Below are 17,900 nucleotides of genomic sequence, written 5' to 3'. Positions count from 1 at the left end.
CGCCCTGGCAACCGGATCAGCTAACGCTGGAGAAGAAGGAGCACAGAGGGAAATAAACAACTACTAAGATTGGTTGCTTGGTTGTGGACATAGTGTGGATGGGTGTTATAAATTACAAGCAGTTCCCTCAGTACTCTCAAGAAGGTGCTTCTTTTGGAATAAAAATAGCCCAATTTACAGCTAACAGCTAACCCACAAGATGGTTTTTACGATTTTTCAATGCGTATTTGTCTTATCCTTTTTTGTACTTTCTTTTTAACTCCTTCATGCCATTTACAGCTTTAGACGAAAACATATCTTGACTACTTGACTGCCACTGACGGCAACAAACGTCAAAGAAACTCAAGGTATATTAATCGTCACAATAAAGACCTCATTCTTTCCCCGACAAAAAATGTATTAATAGAACTCTCATTTTGACAGCTAAGGTCAAATTTAACTTGACTTCTAGAACCTTCTAGTGGTCAATGGCAGTGAACAGGTCAATGTTCTTTGACGTCTGTACCTGTCAGCGGCAGCGAATGAGTTAAAATTTGGTGTCATCTATAGCCATCAGTGGAACTGAAAGAGTTAAAGAAGAACACGTTAAAGGAACTATGTTTAGCAGGATGTTCATCTCACCAATGTCTCATGGCTTAAAGCGCTTGCACTTGTGCTCATACAACCTCAGAGAATATTTACCACGTAAATGCACATGATCTGTGGAAAACATCAGAGCGGATACAAAAGCTTTGTTGAATTTTGGCAACATGAGCGACTAAGCTGACAGCATCTTAGTGCGGCTAACTTGGTACAAATAGTCTGAGCAGAAGCTCCAAAAACGGTTGAAAAACATATCTCACGTTCACTTCCCACGCTGGTTCCTTGCATTGGTCACCCGCTTTGGTTAATTTAAGGAATGCATGCATTCATAAGATCATTATTTGGAGAGAAAAAACAACGTAAACCAGCCAACATGCCTGGGAAAAAGTTTGCACTGATAACTCGGGCAATACAAATACATTGATTTTAAAGCAAACATTTGGTGAAAAGCCCACCTAGTAATAAAAAGAAATGTTTAAATGTCTTTCTATATGTAATGTACATCAAGCCACACAGTAAGCAGCCCATTCATTTAGCCCTCAATTGCAAGTTGAAATGGAGCAAGACAGAGTATTATGTTGGTTAATAAGTTCATACGAGATGAATGTCAAGAGAGCTGGGGAAAGAACCAAGGAGAGAAAAGTTATTGATTGGGTGGTCGTGATTAGAGAGAATTTGGAAAAAAGAGGAAACAGAAAATGGAAGAAAATTGTTAGAAGAAGCGGGCAGAGGAAAGAGTAGAGAGACACAACGGCCTCACCTCACCACCCAAATCAAACACTTAGCTTTCTTGCAGTGGAAATTGAAAGAAAAACAGCCTAATGTTTCGGTTTATCTTTTCCTTGGATTCTTGAGGATGCATTTTTTTCTTATTTAAACATGTCGTCTGAGGGTCCTCAGGTTTATAGCCTGTGGTTGGTGTTGACACTTATTTAGGCTCTTTTAGACTAAAAGAAGGGACAAAAATAAGGTTAATTTGTATCGTTGTTTTTTTTTTATTATAACGTTTTTGAGTGTGTACAAGCTCTATTTGAACTTACTCGTGTGTCTCAGGAGCCCTGATAAGTCTCCTGGAAGCGAGCAGTCTCTTCAAAAATGAGCTCCTTCAGCTTCTCCTTGGGAAGGTCATCCAACTCCATGGTGAACGTAAAGGGCTCCTCCGCCACGGGCTATAAGCGCATAAATAGAAGGGTAAAGCCCATCAAACAATTGTTAAAACACGCAGTGATGAATGAGGCCTGGTATAGCTGAGCACCAACAGGAGCACGACACAACAGGGGTCTATCATTTTTATAGGCTTACAGTCTTAATTGTGGTGGTGCAGTGCTGACATTTGTATCGATTTACACAACCTGCTTAGATGCGATTAGCAATACTTTTTAAGGGGCAGTGTGTGTGTTATTTGATCAATGGATGTTGCTGTATTGTGTCGTGCAACTCAAAACTAGTGCTAAAAAGCACGAGAATACAATCTGTGGAGACACACGAATGTTTAACATCCAAGTAAATACTCACACTTACATTTATCAAATGAGGTTCACTTAATATACCCAAATTTTATAACGATCACAAATAGGGCTGAGAAAACAAACTGACGGGTCCTGGGTTATTGGAGCAAATCATCAAGTTGAATGTGTTATGAGTAGGGGCTTTTTTTTTTTTTTTTTTTTTTTTTTTAAAGCTCCAGAATTAGTTGATGCAACTTATTGACCTTGATCCCCTTTTACAGTTACTGTACATAACAGGTCATGCCAATTGCTAAGAGGAGTTAGAAAATCAAAACAGTCACATTTGGGGACCAATCAGATAAGAGTAAATGTAGACTAAACATTAAATATAATTTGCCGGAACTGATAGTGAATTTACCCACATATTCATGTGTTATTCATGTCCTATTGGGGATTCCATTCCCAACTTCAATATTAGATCTATAATGGTCCTGTTCAATTGGCAACCCAGAACCAACCTGAGTGGCCAAGCTAGCCACAGTGTTGTAACTTAATTCGAAATGCATAGTGTGCATATTGGTTAGCAAAATTTCAGATTCCTTCAGTTATTGTCGTTAACAGGCATTATGAGGTATGCCTCGATACAGTTTTATTAAAAGTGTTTAAATGTTTAAATTCTTATTTCCATTTATATTGTTAAATTAAGCCTTTGAATGTACAGTACACGAACTGATGGCTAAGCACCTGGAGGGGCATCACACAAAGATGTATCAATAGTAAAAACAGGTTTGTTTTTAGCTTTGTTTCAAAAGAGATGAATGACACAAAAATATTCATCTCAGACTTTGAACAGTTTCTGAATTTTTGACTCACTGCCCTGTTTCAAATAAAAAAAAAGGCATGGGAGAATATTTCGAAGAATTTTGGCATACATTTGAACAAATCACCGCTTCTTAATACGATGATAATCAAATTGAACCGCTTAAATATTGGGAGACTCAACACTCGAGTATGAAAATGGGTCAGGGCTTTAAAAAGGTAAGAATAGTGTGGAGGAAATACAGTATGTGTGTATTGCGCCCCCCTAATTTTTCAAGTTAAAAATCAGCATCAAATTTGTTCGACTTTTTGTCAGATCAAAATAAGCATTGAAATTCTCTAACATTTGTCTCTGGTACAGTGAATAAAAAGTGTGATAATGAGATAAAATGTATTGCGTGTTACACCCGCTTAGTAAAGTACTCCTGCCCGGGCAAACTAGTCTCAAATCTCAAAATTAGCCCCTCCAACTCCACCGTAACACCTTTTTTTCCTCGAAACTAAACAATTCACGTTGATCACCCTTTATGGCTTCAAAACGCTGAGTTTCTCTTTAGGTGAGATATTTTCCTACCTGAATACTGCAGTTTTTTATTTTCATGTATTTGTGTGTCCTTTTATTTAGCATACCTCATCAGTGGGGTCGTAGTACTGCTCCAGATAAGGATGAGCCAGCGCCTCTTCAACACTGATACGCTTGTTGGGGTTGAAAGTCAACATGCGGCCCAGCAGGTCTAACGCTGTATTATAACTTGCATTAGATAAACCCTCGTTAAGTTGGCCTCGACTTAATCTACCTTTTGAGTCGCCCCTGCAGAAAAGCTTCTCCCAGGGGATTTTGGGTTTTTCGGGCAGAGACTGCAGATAATTGCGGGCTTTCATGTTAATGATGCAATTCAGGTCCTCTTGGGATGGGGAGCCAAGGACACCTACACAGAAAAGTTATCAAGTATTTTTTCAAAACTGCCTGGTTCAGGCATTTTGGTTTTGTACATAAAGATGAGAGACTGACCTAGAATGTGGTTAAGCTGATCAAGGTAATGTTTCCCGGGGAAGATGGGCTTGTTTGATAACATCTCAGCCAAGATGCAGCCCACAGACCAGATGTCAATGGACTTAGAGTAGCCCTGAGGAACAAAGACACCACCCGAGAGCTGAAAATTTCCTCAATTAGAAACGGCAGTCCACACTGACCTTAGAGTTGAGCATGATTTCTGGAGCTCTGTACCAACGCGTAGCCACATACTCAGTCAAGAATCCTGTGTGATCGTGCTCGGGGTCAGCAATCCGCGCCAGCCCAAAATCACAAATCTTAAAGAGAAAAAATGAAATGCCGTTAATCCTTTGGTCAAAAAAATGATGGAATTCGAACTTAATTTTGTTGGTAAAAAGACTATGCTTCTTTTATTCCAAGTCATCAAATATAAAAGAACAACATATGGAGTAAAAAAAAAAAAGTTTTTTGAATACTTCATTTCTTGAAAGATTCATTGGGATTAATCACATGTACACGTCATTTCGATAATTAGGTAAGCCCTCATTTTCCATGATGATATATTAAAGAATATTAAAAAGGATTATGGCGACATGCGCTAAAGGACAACACATATTTTGTTGCAAAAGTAATCCGCATGCAAAAGCCAAGGCAACAGTTGTCACTTTTGTTCTCCGGATAATCCAAAGCTTCAAGTTTGCTTAATAGGAGCTTACAAGATTGCTAGGTAGCTGCCCAACAGACAAATCCACTACTTTGCATATAACTACGCATGCAAATTTGAAACATAATGAAAAAAATTCTTTAAAACCACGTTTGCAGTGCATGACCCGGGGACCAAATCAGTCATGACTAAATTATTGAACAATGCTTTCATTCTAATATTTGTGTCTTTATTTACATGGGTATTGCAAGTGTATTTTGTACGTCTATTTACCCAGTTCTCAGAGTTATCTACAACATTTTCCACTAATAATGTGTTATTTAGCACGATGATACTCCTTACAAATCATTCATTTTCGTTCAATGGATTTTCAGTACTCCTTATTTTAAACCGTTACTCTCAATATTGTACAGTATTTCATCTTTTAATATATCATTGAGTTGTGTCAAGACAAGCATACCATACTTGATACAGTCTAGGGATTGTTTATTTTGTTAGGCATTCAATTCCTATATCTCATAAAAAAAACAGTAGCTAAACTCATCTCTCATTAGCTGCACCGTTTATCCTCAGTAGGGTCGTGGGGGTGCTGGAGCCCATCCCAGCAATCATCAGGCAGTGGGAAGGGGACACCCTGAACTGGTTGCGAGCCAATCGCAGGGCACACAGGGACAGACAACTCGCTCGCTCATTCACACCTAGGGACAATTTGGACCGGCCAATCCACCTGAACTGCATGTCTTTGGAATGTGGGAGGAAACCGGAGTGCCCGGAGGAAACTCATGCAAGCACGGGGAGAACATACAAACTCCGCACAGTAAGTCCGGTAGCTGGATTTGAACCCACACAGGAGGTTCCCAAGACCCTAGAACTGTGCCTGCACACGCGCTAACCACTGCGCCGCCGTGCTGCCCTTGCTAAACTCATGTTTGGGTTAATTATTTATATTTTGAGGAAATGCCGTGTGTGGAAAGTTTAGTATGGTCATGCAAATCAAAAATCAGGATAATCTGATGGTATTTAAAGACCAAAAAAGGATAATTATTTCTAAAAAAAAACTATGATACCATGCAGTGTCTACAGCTTACAATGCTGCCGCTTAATGACAAACACACACAAACTTTGCTTACCAGTGTTTTGAATCAAATAATATGCAACACCCACACCGTTTTAGTTGTACCCTAAAAACATTACAATGACTCTCCAATAAAATCCTCATCAACACACTCCGAATGGCTGTCTTCTTTTGTTAAGCGATGCATGACAGCAGCTCACCACACCTTTCTTGTTACATAATATCCTTGATTCAACTCCTGTTAACGCAGAGCACTGAAAAACAAGCACTAAGTGTGACTGTGCATGCACCAAAATGAAACACACTCATCAAATACCAGATTTTCCAGACTATTAGGCGCACCTAAAAAGTAAAAATAGGCCAGAAATCTGCAGGTGTGCCCTGTAGGTCAGAAAATACAGTAAATAAAATTGGAAATGCATAATTAGAATAAAATGCTACTTCATAACGTACGCATTGATGAATTAATATTTTAGTGGTGAGACATGATTTCATATACTTAGTTTATGTTCTGTAAAATAAGTTTCCATTATTTTCAGATTTTTTTGATGCAACCCAAGCTATAACAGTAGTTTTAATTGCGCCGTAAAGTCTTGTTTGCTGTATACTGTATGTGAAAATATTTTGCCAAAGACGATTTTTGAAGGTCCGCCTTATATGGTGCACCTTAGTCCAGAAAATACCATAGTATGTTTAATACGACTTTAAGTGAGAAGTTGGATATTTGGATATGTGTGTCGAAATAACCTGGTGATAATAGTCAACAATTGAATTCATTGTTATCTTTTGACGACAGACACGCTTTCACAACATTTTAACATGAATAATCTCTGCTGAGAGTCGCTCATGCACAACAGCGTTTTATTATTTGTAGAACTATGATTGTTATTTTGTTGCAGTCGTATACTCTCAGTCGCTAATGATGTAATCCTCGGGTAAGTTAAACACTTTGGGGGCTTTTATGACGGTGCGACGCTACTTGGCGGCTTTTTACGGGTGGTTTTGGTCCCCATTAACCGCAAAATCCGAGGGATCTCTGTATATAGTACATTTATTTAGCCTGTTCTCCATTTTATTTTTATATTCAATTGCCTTTCAAGATGACATGTATGTTTTTGGTGTTGGATTTTATCAAATAAATTTCCCTCAAAAATGTAACCTATACTCTGGAGCGACTAAGTACAAAAAAATACGGCCCTTACAAAGTGTGCAATGCAGACCTTGCACACGAAGGCAGTACCTCAGTGATACAGGAACATTAAAAGAGGAAAGCACGTTGGGCAGTTGAACGAAACAGAGTCTGACTCGCCTCGGTATGATTCAAGTAGTCAAGTCATGTTTATTTGTATAGCCCTTAATCACAAAGAGTCTCAAAGGGCTGCACAGATCAAAGACAGCACCGGGGCCCGGATGGATAACGCTCTTGAACCTGTGGATCTCTTCTTGGCTCTTGGGTAAACCATTACTGTTTTGAGGACATGCATTGTACATTTTCTATGCATGTATTTCGCCTTAAAACAGAGCTTAAGCGTTATACCAAACATTTGAAATGAAATGCAAGCAATCCGAACGTCAGTTGTTAAAACTGATTTCAAACTGCTGAGAATCATTAAAGACTTTTGTTACAGACTTTGTAGTTGACCACTGAATGTACTTAACAAAATTCACAGAATACTTCTTTACTGTTCTACGGCTTCTCTGCTTCTAATGAGCCCGTTCTTGGTTTACGGGCATAGAATAATGTTTGGTTGATTTAAATATCTTAATAAATTGCCTGCACATGAAAAATGAACTGTTTTGTTTATGAATTTATGTCCCTGCTGACTGAGCACTGTGTCCAATTGGTTTCTTTTTCAATTTTTGAATGACTCCACAGTATGTTCAATACAACATGTATTTTTCATTGTTCCAATATTACTTAGGTTTATTGTAATTTGTCACATAATTAAATTAACTTCATAATATTTTCAATATAAAATTGATAATTATCCGATTATCCAACGAATTATTTTAATTGAGTTTAAGTCAATGGCTAGTGCACTATATAGTACATGTAAATCAATGTATACCGGTTACTTGCTCTCAAACAGCTTAACAATCAGTATACTTATTGTGTACGTGCTCTTGATGGCATCTAGAAACGCTAACCTTGAGGTCACAAGTGGTGTTGATGAGCAGATTGGAGGGTTTGAGGTCCCGGTGCAACACATTGGCAGAGTGGATGTACTTGAGTCCTCGCAAGATCTGGTAGAGGAAATAGCAGACGTGGTCATTGCTCAGCTTCTGGCTCTTGAGCAGCTTGTACAGGTCCGTCTCCATCAGGGTCTGCACAATGTAACTGGAGGCACCTTCGAGTCAAGGAGCATTAGATAGCGGCAAAACAGAAATAATGGCTCACAGTTACATACAATCCACATCAAAGGCTTTTGCTGACCAAAAGTCCAAGACGTAAACTAAAATTAAAACCATTTAAAAATAATAATAATAATTTTGATTTAAAATATAAATATGCCACTACAGAAATACCGCCGCATTAAAAGGTGCAGTCTAATGGGTGACATTTATTCAAATAATTGAATACTCAACCATCAGGGGGTTCCGAATTAAAACTTCTCCCTGAGGTCGTGGGCTTTCGTCCTGGTCACTGGACGAGCCTTTCCAGGGTGTTTAGCCTCACATAGTCTCTTAGTGCATCATTATACAAATAGAAAGACCATCCTGCACTAGATTTTTACTTTAAACATGGAGTTGCATTTTATGTATAATAGGACCTATATAAATAAAGTTATTTCATCATGTCATCATGCAGATGGCCAAATCTGAGGGTTGAAGTATATGTTCATCAGAATCAATCATTAACAGTCTTTAATTTATTTTTACCTCTAAGAGTAAAGAGCAAAGGGCTTGACTTGAAGGTTTCCTGAATTTTTGTACTTAAACCTTTGTAAATTGTTTTGGATCAAGTGTTCACTGTGATGAGATATACACTAATCCCTCATTAACACAGTCCACTTTTCCTATGACACTGCTTTTGCATCGTCTTCTGTGTTTTCCATTTTAAATGACAAAACATTAGCAAGGAAAACAGTTGAGTTGTGTGTTTAAAAAAAAAAAAAAAAAAAAAAAAAAAAATCACAGGTACAGTATACAGTACTTTTTAGTTTAATAAGGCTTGGGTCTGTAAAATGTTTGATGGTTTCAATGTATTGTATAATTTATTGTTTAATAAAAGTAAAAGAAAGGGCTCTACTGCATGAAATTCAGTAATCAATGGTCCTTTTTGTAGTGCAACCTTCGCAAAAAAATATATTTTAGTCTGTTTGTAGTGCTGAAAACCTTTAGCCTCTGCTTGTGAGGAAGACACACCAAAGTAATACTATCTTGAACAATGGAAATCTGGTTTAATGTTTTTAACAAATTTACAATTAAACAATTAGGAAATTAAAAAATATTCATTATTTTAAGCTACATTGAGGTAACTTTAAATCTATGTAAAGTTGATGTTTTAAAAGATGTTTGGTTATGATCAGGGAATTGATTAGCAGTTAAAGCCCCAGTGAGAATTATATACATCTAGAATTTTAAAAATACCCCAATTTAAAATAAATAGACCAATGATTTAAGTAATGGGCAAAAACGCACTAAATGTCATAGGTCTCGAAACGTACTTATGTGTCACAGAAAATTTGAATGTCGTGATAAGTCATTTTGTTCGATGAAACTAAAAAACAAAAATGTTACCCTTATCAATTTCATTTTCAGTGTCGTATGGTTTCACAGGGTCAAAGATGTTTAGTTTGAGGATTTTTATTTCATTTTTGAATTTGAGATGCACTTTAAATATTTTCCGTTACAGTAAAAAAAAAAAAACAAGTATTTATTGTAAGTTGCTCCATAGTGCTTTGTGTTTATTCTCTTCAACCGTAATAAGGATAATGTTATGACGAGGAGTACTTAAAGGGACAGAGTGTAATATTGATATTAATTGAGAAGCACTGCCTTCGGGGAAATTATTTTTCAATGACTGAACCAGGGGAATACACTCAGTGCTGTTGCAGCAGAGTGTGCACCAAATGACCAATTTACCGCACCTGCTATTTATTCCCAGGCGGCCTCCCATCAAAGTACTGAGCAGGCCCAACCATGCTTAGCTTCCGGAGCTCGGACATTCTAAGGGTGATATGGCCATAAGCAGGCAGAAACTTTTAAATCAGAATTTTGCAAAGTGATAGCCTTTAGGCTACTGTATTTTAACTTATTTGAATCCACACACAACTACTCCTTTCTATAATTTAGTTAGGTCTTGTACTGAATTGTTGCACTTTCAATTCAAGGCAACTCAGAGTGTAATTTTTATCTTTTAGACTGATGAGCAGTGTTCTGTCTTGTATTAGTACCGAGCTGATGTATCACTACTTGCAACAAAACCAAAAGACAGAAACTAATAGCTCTGAAAATATATTTAAATTACAACAAGATGTGAGTAATATACAGTGGAACCTCGGTTTTCGAACGCCTCTCAGTTCGGACAAATCGGTGTTCGACCAAAAACTTCGAGAAATTCTTGGTTCGCTGTTCCGTCAAAAAATCGGAGTTCGAACGCCGGTAATGCGTGAGTGCGTACGCGAGGGTGCAATGCTGAGCGGCGTAGAGGTGTTTTAGCCCCCAATTATGCCTCCGAAGAAGGTCGTTGCAAGCAGCAACGTTGCTACAGGTGAACAAAGAAAAGTTGTTTCCCAACTATTGCCTTTAAGAAAGACATAATACCTAAATATAAAAGAGGTGTACGAGTTTCTGATCTTGGGAATACAGCATGGCTAAATCTACTATCAGTACGATAGTAAAGAATAAGGAGGCTGTGAATTTGAGTGATGCGGCTAAAGAAGTTAGTGCTATAAGCAAGCAACTGCCGCAAGTTTTGGAAAAGGTTGAAAAACTTTTGATGATTTTTCTCTCCCCACCGTCCACCACAAAGGTAAGAAATCCTATTCATAATTCTTTTCTTTATCCTTTTTTTATTTTTACACGTTCATTTTAGCGTAATCTTCCGTACGCTAACGCGAACGTACGATTAGCTTCATGTTTACGTTTTATGGTAAACATTCAGGGTGTTGAAACGGATTAAAACAACTTACATTACTTTTAATGGGAAAAACTATTTTGGTGATTGAACAAATCTGTTTTGGAACGGATTATGGTCGAGAACCGAGGTTCCACTGTATGTGAAAACAAACATGTGGATCAACAGGAAAAGTGGATTATAACAGCCCAAAAGCAAAGGATACACGTCTCTCATGTTGTCGATGTGACGAGCCCTTAGAATGTCATTGATACCGATGATATTCTCATGGTTGAAACGAAGCAGGATCTTGATCTCTCTCAGTGTGCGCTGGCAGTAGGTCTGGTGCTCAAAAGGGCTGATTTTCTTGATGGCGACACGCTGGTTGGTCATGTGGTCCAGAGCAGAGCTGAACCAGGAGAAGAGAGGCACAAATCAGTGCTCATGTTACAACGCTGCATGATTCATTCCGGATACCAGGAAGGCAGCAGATAAAAGGGAGTTGAAGAAGAATGATCTACTTAAATGAATGTCAGTAACAGTGCATTTCTGTGAACAACTGTAGGTGCATGTTCTCCTAACATTGGTATGAGTAGTGGTAAGAAGTGAGCAGGTAGAACACGTGACAATACTGGATTGTGTGTTTAAATGCATCTTCATTAGCACATTTTGTGCAACAATCACCTAAAATAATGACCTGTGTAGGATCATTCCGGTTCTATGCATCTGATATGGAAACATTCTTGACATTTTTTCCAAGCATAAACATAGATTAAAAGAAAAACGCCTAAAAATCCCAAATGCACACAGTATTCATGTATGTTACTATACAGGGTTAGGGTACACCACCGTATTTGTGCAATGATAGATTATTTGAATAACATCCCTGACCCAATTAACAAAATATTGTATGCAACTGGAATCGAACTCGGGTCCCGGCGGTGAGAGCGCCACAACCAAACCACTAGACATCCATTGGTACAGATGACAGATAAAAAGGCTTTTGATTTTATCTTATCATTCATCAGACTATTTTTACTCACGATGCCAGAAACAAAAGATAGAGGTTGGAGAAAACAAAGCAGTCCTGAAAGATATAAACAAGTCTGATTTATCATTAGATAGACCAAAGAGTTAAAATGAAAAATGAAATGATCTGCATTTATATAGCGCTTTTCAAGTCAAAGACTTCCCAAAGCGCTTTACAATGTGCTCCACATTTCCCAATAGCGGCCTTGCAGCCATGTAAGGCGCTAACCTGCTTATTGGGGGTATTAGGGGTTCAGTGTCTTACCCAAGGACACTTCGACATGTAACACGGACGAGCCGGGATTTTAACAGAGATCCCTTGATCCCAAGACAAGCGCTCTACCTCCTGAGCTACTGCCTGTTCTAAATTATAGTGCAGAAAATACGTTTCTGCCTTAATGGGATTTCTTATCTTTTTTTTTTTAAACTGACATTCGTAAGTTTCATTTATACTTCTTTTACACAAGTATTTCTAAGTGTTTTCTCCCTCGCGCAAAGTGCCTGTCAAAAACACCCACGTCAGCAAAATTGCAATGACACAGACCAAAACAGAACGTCAATGTCGTCACAATTCTACTGTGCGATGATTGTTTCCTGGAGCAAGCCCAAGAGCCCCCCACGTAACTTGTGGCCATGTTCTCAGCTCAGCAGACTTGCCACTGCAATCACAGCAGTGAATTGGCAGTGAGATCATCGTATCGCGAGCAACAGGTTTTGTTCAACGTGCCCACACAAGGCTGCAGATCACCAGCTGTGATAACCGCAGAAGTGAGGCCTTGGTGTGAGTTGCAAATCGCCTTTACATCCCCTGCAAAACAGTTTCCTACACAGCTGATTATTTGTAGCAATTGGTCTGTAAATCATATGGCGGGATTACAGTGTCCGTTGCACACGTTCAGGAAAAACTTCAGACTTCAACTCAAACCTGTCAATCTCAGCCAATTGTTCCCCTTAATAATGGTTGGAATTCCTTTGGTTAAGTGAAAAGAAAATTACAAACAAAACAGAGCATCTATTTACTCACAGCATGACATACTATATAGAAAAACAAATAAAATATATTTTTGTTGACTTTATTTACAGAGTACATACAATTATTTTAGCATATTTCCTAGTTTTCACCAAAGAAATATAACAATACTACTGCGGAAATAATACAAGAATCCTACAAAAGTCCTACTGCAGAAATACTATAAGAGTACATGTACTACACAAATACAACAATCATTTGTAAACACCACAGTAGAAAAATACTATTGCAGAAATACTAAAGAAATACAACCAACTTACTACAGAAATGGTACTAAAATACAATTATATCGATACTAAAAAAAATCCTACTAGAGAAACACTACTGAAGAAATACTACAATACTACGAGAATGCAACAAATAAAACAACTACAATAATACTGTAGGAGCACAACAGAACTTCTTTAGAAATCCTATAGAAATACTGCAAAAAAATATGCTAATATCCATCAATCCCTCCATTATCAGCACCGCTTATCCTCAGTAGGATCGCGGGGGTGCTGGAGCCCATCCCAGCTTCTTCGGGCAGTGGGCAGGGGACACCCTGAACTGGTTGCCAGCCAGTCGCAGGGCACACAGGGACAGACGTTTTGCTCGCTCATTAACACCGAGGGACAATTTGGACCGGCCAATTAATATGAAATGCATGTTTTTGGAATGTGGGAGGAAACCGGAGTGCCCGAAGGAAACCCACGCAAGCACGGGGAGAACACACAAACTCCGGACATTATTAATTAGTTATTAATTGATAATAAGCGAAAATAAACCTTAGAAGACAAACCGCGGTACCCGTTTGCTCACAGCAACACAGACTATGTAGAACAAATACAGACATAATTTTATGTAAACAAGTTGATTTACCAAGTCAACAACCCCTCTTCCAGAATCTTTCCTTGTTATTTCCCTATTTGCAGTAAATTCAATGTTGCTTTTTGCAGTCTATTTTATTATCCTCGTACAAACATTGCTATATGGCGCACAAAGTTTTAACTACTCAAAAACGTTTAGAATACAAGGAAAATGTATAAGTTGACAGGTGTGTGAAGTCAATGGCCCAAACAACAACAACAAAACAGCACTGAATTGGACTGCAAACTGCGCCCTGCGCCAACCTTCTCTCCAGCGTTTCCTGTAAAGCTTGTAGCCACGCCTGTAGCTACTTTGCTAGCCTGCTAACCACAAAACGAGCTCGTTTATATCAACCGACGCACACAAGACACACAACGTCGTGTACTAAAAAACGTGTTCATGCGCAATAACGAAATCCCCAACAATCGAGAGAAAAAACGCAAGTTGTAGTCTTGGGGCTGTACTCACCAAACCATTCCGTAAGCTCCCTCTCCGATGTAAGACAGGTTGGTGTAGCGGGGGCCCACGTCGAAAATCTGGCCCTTGACGGACTCGGACGCAGGTTTCTGTCCAGCAGCCCCCGGCACTCCGTCGCCAGCCGCTCCGGTAACCGTCGCGTTGTTGGAGGCTGCGGCCCCGACCGCTGCGGTGCTACTCGAATCCGCCATTCTTCCTGTATAAGCCGCGCCTGTCCGTGCCTGCTGTGTTTTCACCCAGGGAGCCGCGTTGCTCTCGGCAAGCTTTCACGTCTCGAGTTGAGGCTTTCACTTTCAGGGGCCGCGGCGGTCGCTAGACGGAGTAAAGAGTGGCGGGGCTTCTTGACACTACCCGAGGTGGAAACGGATTGCGTGCGCGGGCACGAATTTGCTCTCAGCGCAGAGCGTAAATGCGCGTGCTGGACTAAGGTGATGCAATTGCGTTAGGTTTAGGAACCACGACTGCATTGCTGAGCGGGGTTATGTAGGATTGGGGTTACTTTAAATTAAACTCCGCCTGTCTAATTTCCCTATTAGAGGAAAACAAGCCAACACGCGGCATGTAATAGCGCGACCGTAGGTGGGCGTGACCAGATATGTTTCTGAGTTGTTGTTACTGTACGACTATAGTCGAATCAAATACATACCTGTCAACCTGTACAGTTTTACCGTACAAAATACGTTTAATATGCATTTTAAGACGTGTACGACGTACAAGAAAATCTGTACGGGAAAACGCAAGTTTGTCAATTATGGGTACCATCCCCGGCATACACCTACTATCACGAAACATTTAATCTATCAAGTTAAACGAGTTCGCCGCGGAATCCTCTATCTTGGTATCGTTTTTTCGTTGCAAACGAAGCGAGCGGTTTGATGTAGTGAAAGGAAGTCCATCTCTTTTTAGCGAACCGGCTTTTTCGGCTCAACTCACTAAAGAGAGCCGGCTCTCAAACAGCTCACCTGCTTTGATGCATTATATTACGGATTATTATGTTGTATAAAGAAGTTAAGAAAAAAAGGAAGTATAAAATGTGAAAATGAAAAAGGACAGGTTTGTGGTTATCCCTTTGATCAGTGTATTACCAAAAATAATTTAATGCAGAAAACGAATTCATAATTTGAATAAGAAAATGCATTATTCTACATAATTATATTTGCATGTATTTTTTTCCTTCGACAGTGAATGTCCAAGCTACTTAATTTTTGAACTTTCTTTTATAATAAACCTCATGTCGTGATTACCTAACCGGAGTCACCTGAGGTAATCAGCTGGTGTGCTGGAACGCGATCTCTTGATTGGTGGAAGTCTACTACATAAGCTGTCAGCGTCCAGAGATGGACGTTCGAGTGTCTTCCTCATTTCCTGAGTGAACCTCCAACATTCAAGGTACCACAAGCCCATGTATATTCCAAGTCTGATTCTCGTTGCCTGACCCTTGTCTGTTAAAAGTTTTCGATCTACTCTTCCGTCCCGGCCACCGACTTACCTGCTACGTTTCGCCACGCGTTTTCACCACGGAGTTGCCATATCGTCCCAAGAGGCTTTCCACTGCCAAGGCTCGACGTCCCAAGCCTGCTCCACCGAATCTTGTCACAATAAATCCTTTAACTGACGCTATTGGATCCGAGTCCTTGTTCTGTTCCATGACAGAACACTCGAACCAAAGCATGGATCCAGCGACAGTTCGTCCCACCTCTGAGAGATGCGGAAATGCCGAACAGGAATCCGCGCTACAGCGCCTACAACACACCGAAGGCGCAATACAACAAATCGTCCACGACGTATCCACACTAGTCCGGCAAGTACAACGTCACCAAGATTTTTTTGAACAGTACGAAGCTTCCCCGGCAACACGAGCACGAGATCCAGTTCCGCCCCTTTCTGATCAGGTCGGCAGTGTTGAACCACGAGTAGGTTCGCCAGAGAGATTCAGTGGAGAGCCCGCCCAGATCCGCCCCTTTCTTATAAATTGCCGACTAATTTTTGATCTACAACCGCGAGCCTTTGTGAACGAAAAGGCGAAGGTGGCTTTTGTGATAAATCATCTGACTGGCAGAGCCCGCCTTTGGGGAACGGCAGAATACGAACGAGGGGCGACAGCATGCACCTCTTTTAATTTGCTTAGCCAGGAAATGATTAAAGTTTTTGATTCTGGAGCCTCATCAGTCGATGCTGCTCGTTCAATCTTGAACATTCGCCAGGGGAGACGCTCCATTGCCGACTATGCCATTGACTTTCGCACACTAGCAGCCCAGAGTCACTGGAACGAAGAGGCGCTGGTCGACGCCTACCTCCATAGCTTGTCCGGTTATATCAAAGACGAATTGGTTTCCCACGCTCCTCCGGTAACTCTTGACAATGCTATCGAACTGACCGCCCGGATCGACCGTAGGGTTCAGGCAAGACGCAGAGAGAGAGAAGATCCCAGACAACCCATCACCCGGCAAAGTCAAGACATTAGTAAGATACCGAACCCCCCAACCAATTCTACCGCACCTCATGAGATGATGGAGGTGGACCGCACCTTTCTCTCCGTCGAAGAACGCCAGCGAAGGCGTACCGAACGGCTATGTTATTACTGCGGCGGCCAGGGACATAGGGTGGTCAATTGCCCGTTAAAAGCCAACGCTCGTCGGATATAGGGGACATCCGATTGAGCTCAGCTTTATTATCGTCCCCCAAGACTGATAGACCTGTTCTCCGGGCAAATCTCATTATTTCCGGTACATCTCAACCCTTCCATGCCCTCATCGATTCTGGCGCCGAAACAAATATCCTGGATTTGTCACTCGCACACAAGATGGGGATACCTGTTGAAACCCTTCCTAACCCGGTATCAGCTCGGGCTTTGGATGGCCACCTATTAGGCACCGTATCTCAAATAACGGAACCCATTGAACTACAGTTGTCTGGAAATCACAGAGAGAAGATCCGATTTCACTTACTTCACTCCCCTAACCAACCCCTTGTCCTGGGTCATCCTTGGTTGGTGCAACACAACCCCCATTTCGACTGGCGCACTGGGTCGATACTTGAATGGGGCATGGACTGTCACCAAACCTGTCTGCAAGCCGCTCCTTACCCAAATCATCCTGTTTCCACGAGGGCTCCACCCAATCTGTCCAAGGTCCCAGCCTGTTACCACCACCTACGGGAGGTCTTCAGTAAAGCTAAGGCCTCTTCCTTGCCCCCTCATAGACCTTATGACTGCGCAATTGATCTCCTGCCGGGGTCTGCTCCTCCTCGGGGCCGCCTCTACTCCTTGTCCATTCCCGAGAGGAAGGCCATGGAGGAGTACATTTCCGATGCCTTGGCGGCTGGTATCATTCGACCCTCCTCTTCTCCTGCTGGGGCGGGGTTCTTCTTTGTGGGAAAAAAGGACGGGTCACTCCGGCCCTGTATAGATTATCGGGGCCTTAATGAAATCACGGTTAAAAATCGCTATCCCTTGCCTCTGCTTGCCTCTGCATTTGAGCTTCTACAGGGGGCCACGGTCTTCACTAAACTTGATCTGCGCAACGCCTACCACTTAGTCCGAATCCGGGAGGGTGATGAATGGAAGACGGCATTCAACACACCCAACGGTCACTACGAGTATCTGGTAATGCCGTTCGGATTAACCAATGCTCCAGCTGTTTTCCAATCTTTGGTAAATGACATTTTACGAGATGTGCTTAATCGTTTTGTTTTTGTGTATCTGGACGATATCTTGATTTTCTCAAAGTCCCTCGATGAACACCGAAAACATGTCCAGCTGGTTCTCCGTCGTCTCCTAGAGAACTCTTTATTTGTTAAGGCAGAGAAGTGCGAGTTTCACGCCAAGACAGTCTCGTTCCTGGGCTACATCGTGGCGGAGGGGACCCTTCAGATG

General features: G+C 40.8%; 1 protein-coding gene across 1 annotated transcript; it reads right to left on the bottom strand.

Moving 5' to 3' along the window:
- Positions 1-659: 659 nt before the first annotated feature.
- mapk3 (mitogen-activated protein kinase 3) lies at positions 660-14,503 on the bottom strand. Its single transcript, XM_088321121.1, has 9 exons — positions 14,018-14,503; positions 10,868-11,050; positions 7,731-7,920; positions 4,044-4,160; positions 3,862-3,976; positions 3,647-3,778; positions 3,480-3,589; positions 1,623-1,751; positions 660-1,529 (listed from the first exon to the last, which is right to left on the bottom strand). The coding sequence occupies exons 1-8, from the start codon at positions 14,215-14,217 to the stop codon at positions 1,632-1,634; spliced, it is 1,167 nt and encodes a 388-aa protein (XP_088177247.1). The 5' UTR covers positions 14,218-14,503; the 3' UTR covers positions 660-1,529; positions 1,623-1,631.
- Positions 14,504-17,900: the final 3,397 nt, after the last annotated feature.

Source organism: Urocampus carinirostris, chromosome 1 (genome assembly GCF_059441175.1).
Source record: "Urocampus carinirostris isolate Australia breed hairy pipefish chromosome 1, RoL_Ucar_1.0, whole genome shotgun sequence".
Taxonomy (NCBI): Eukaryota; Metazoa; Chordata; class Actinopteri; order Syngnathiformes; family Syngnathidae; genus Urocampus; species Urocampus carinirostris.
This window is presented reverse-complemented; position numbering and strand designations above follow the sequence as displayed.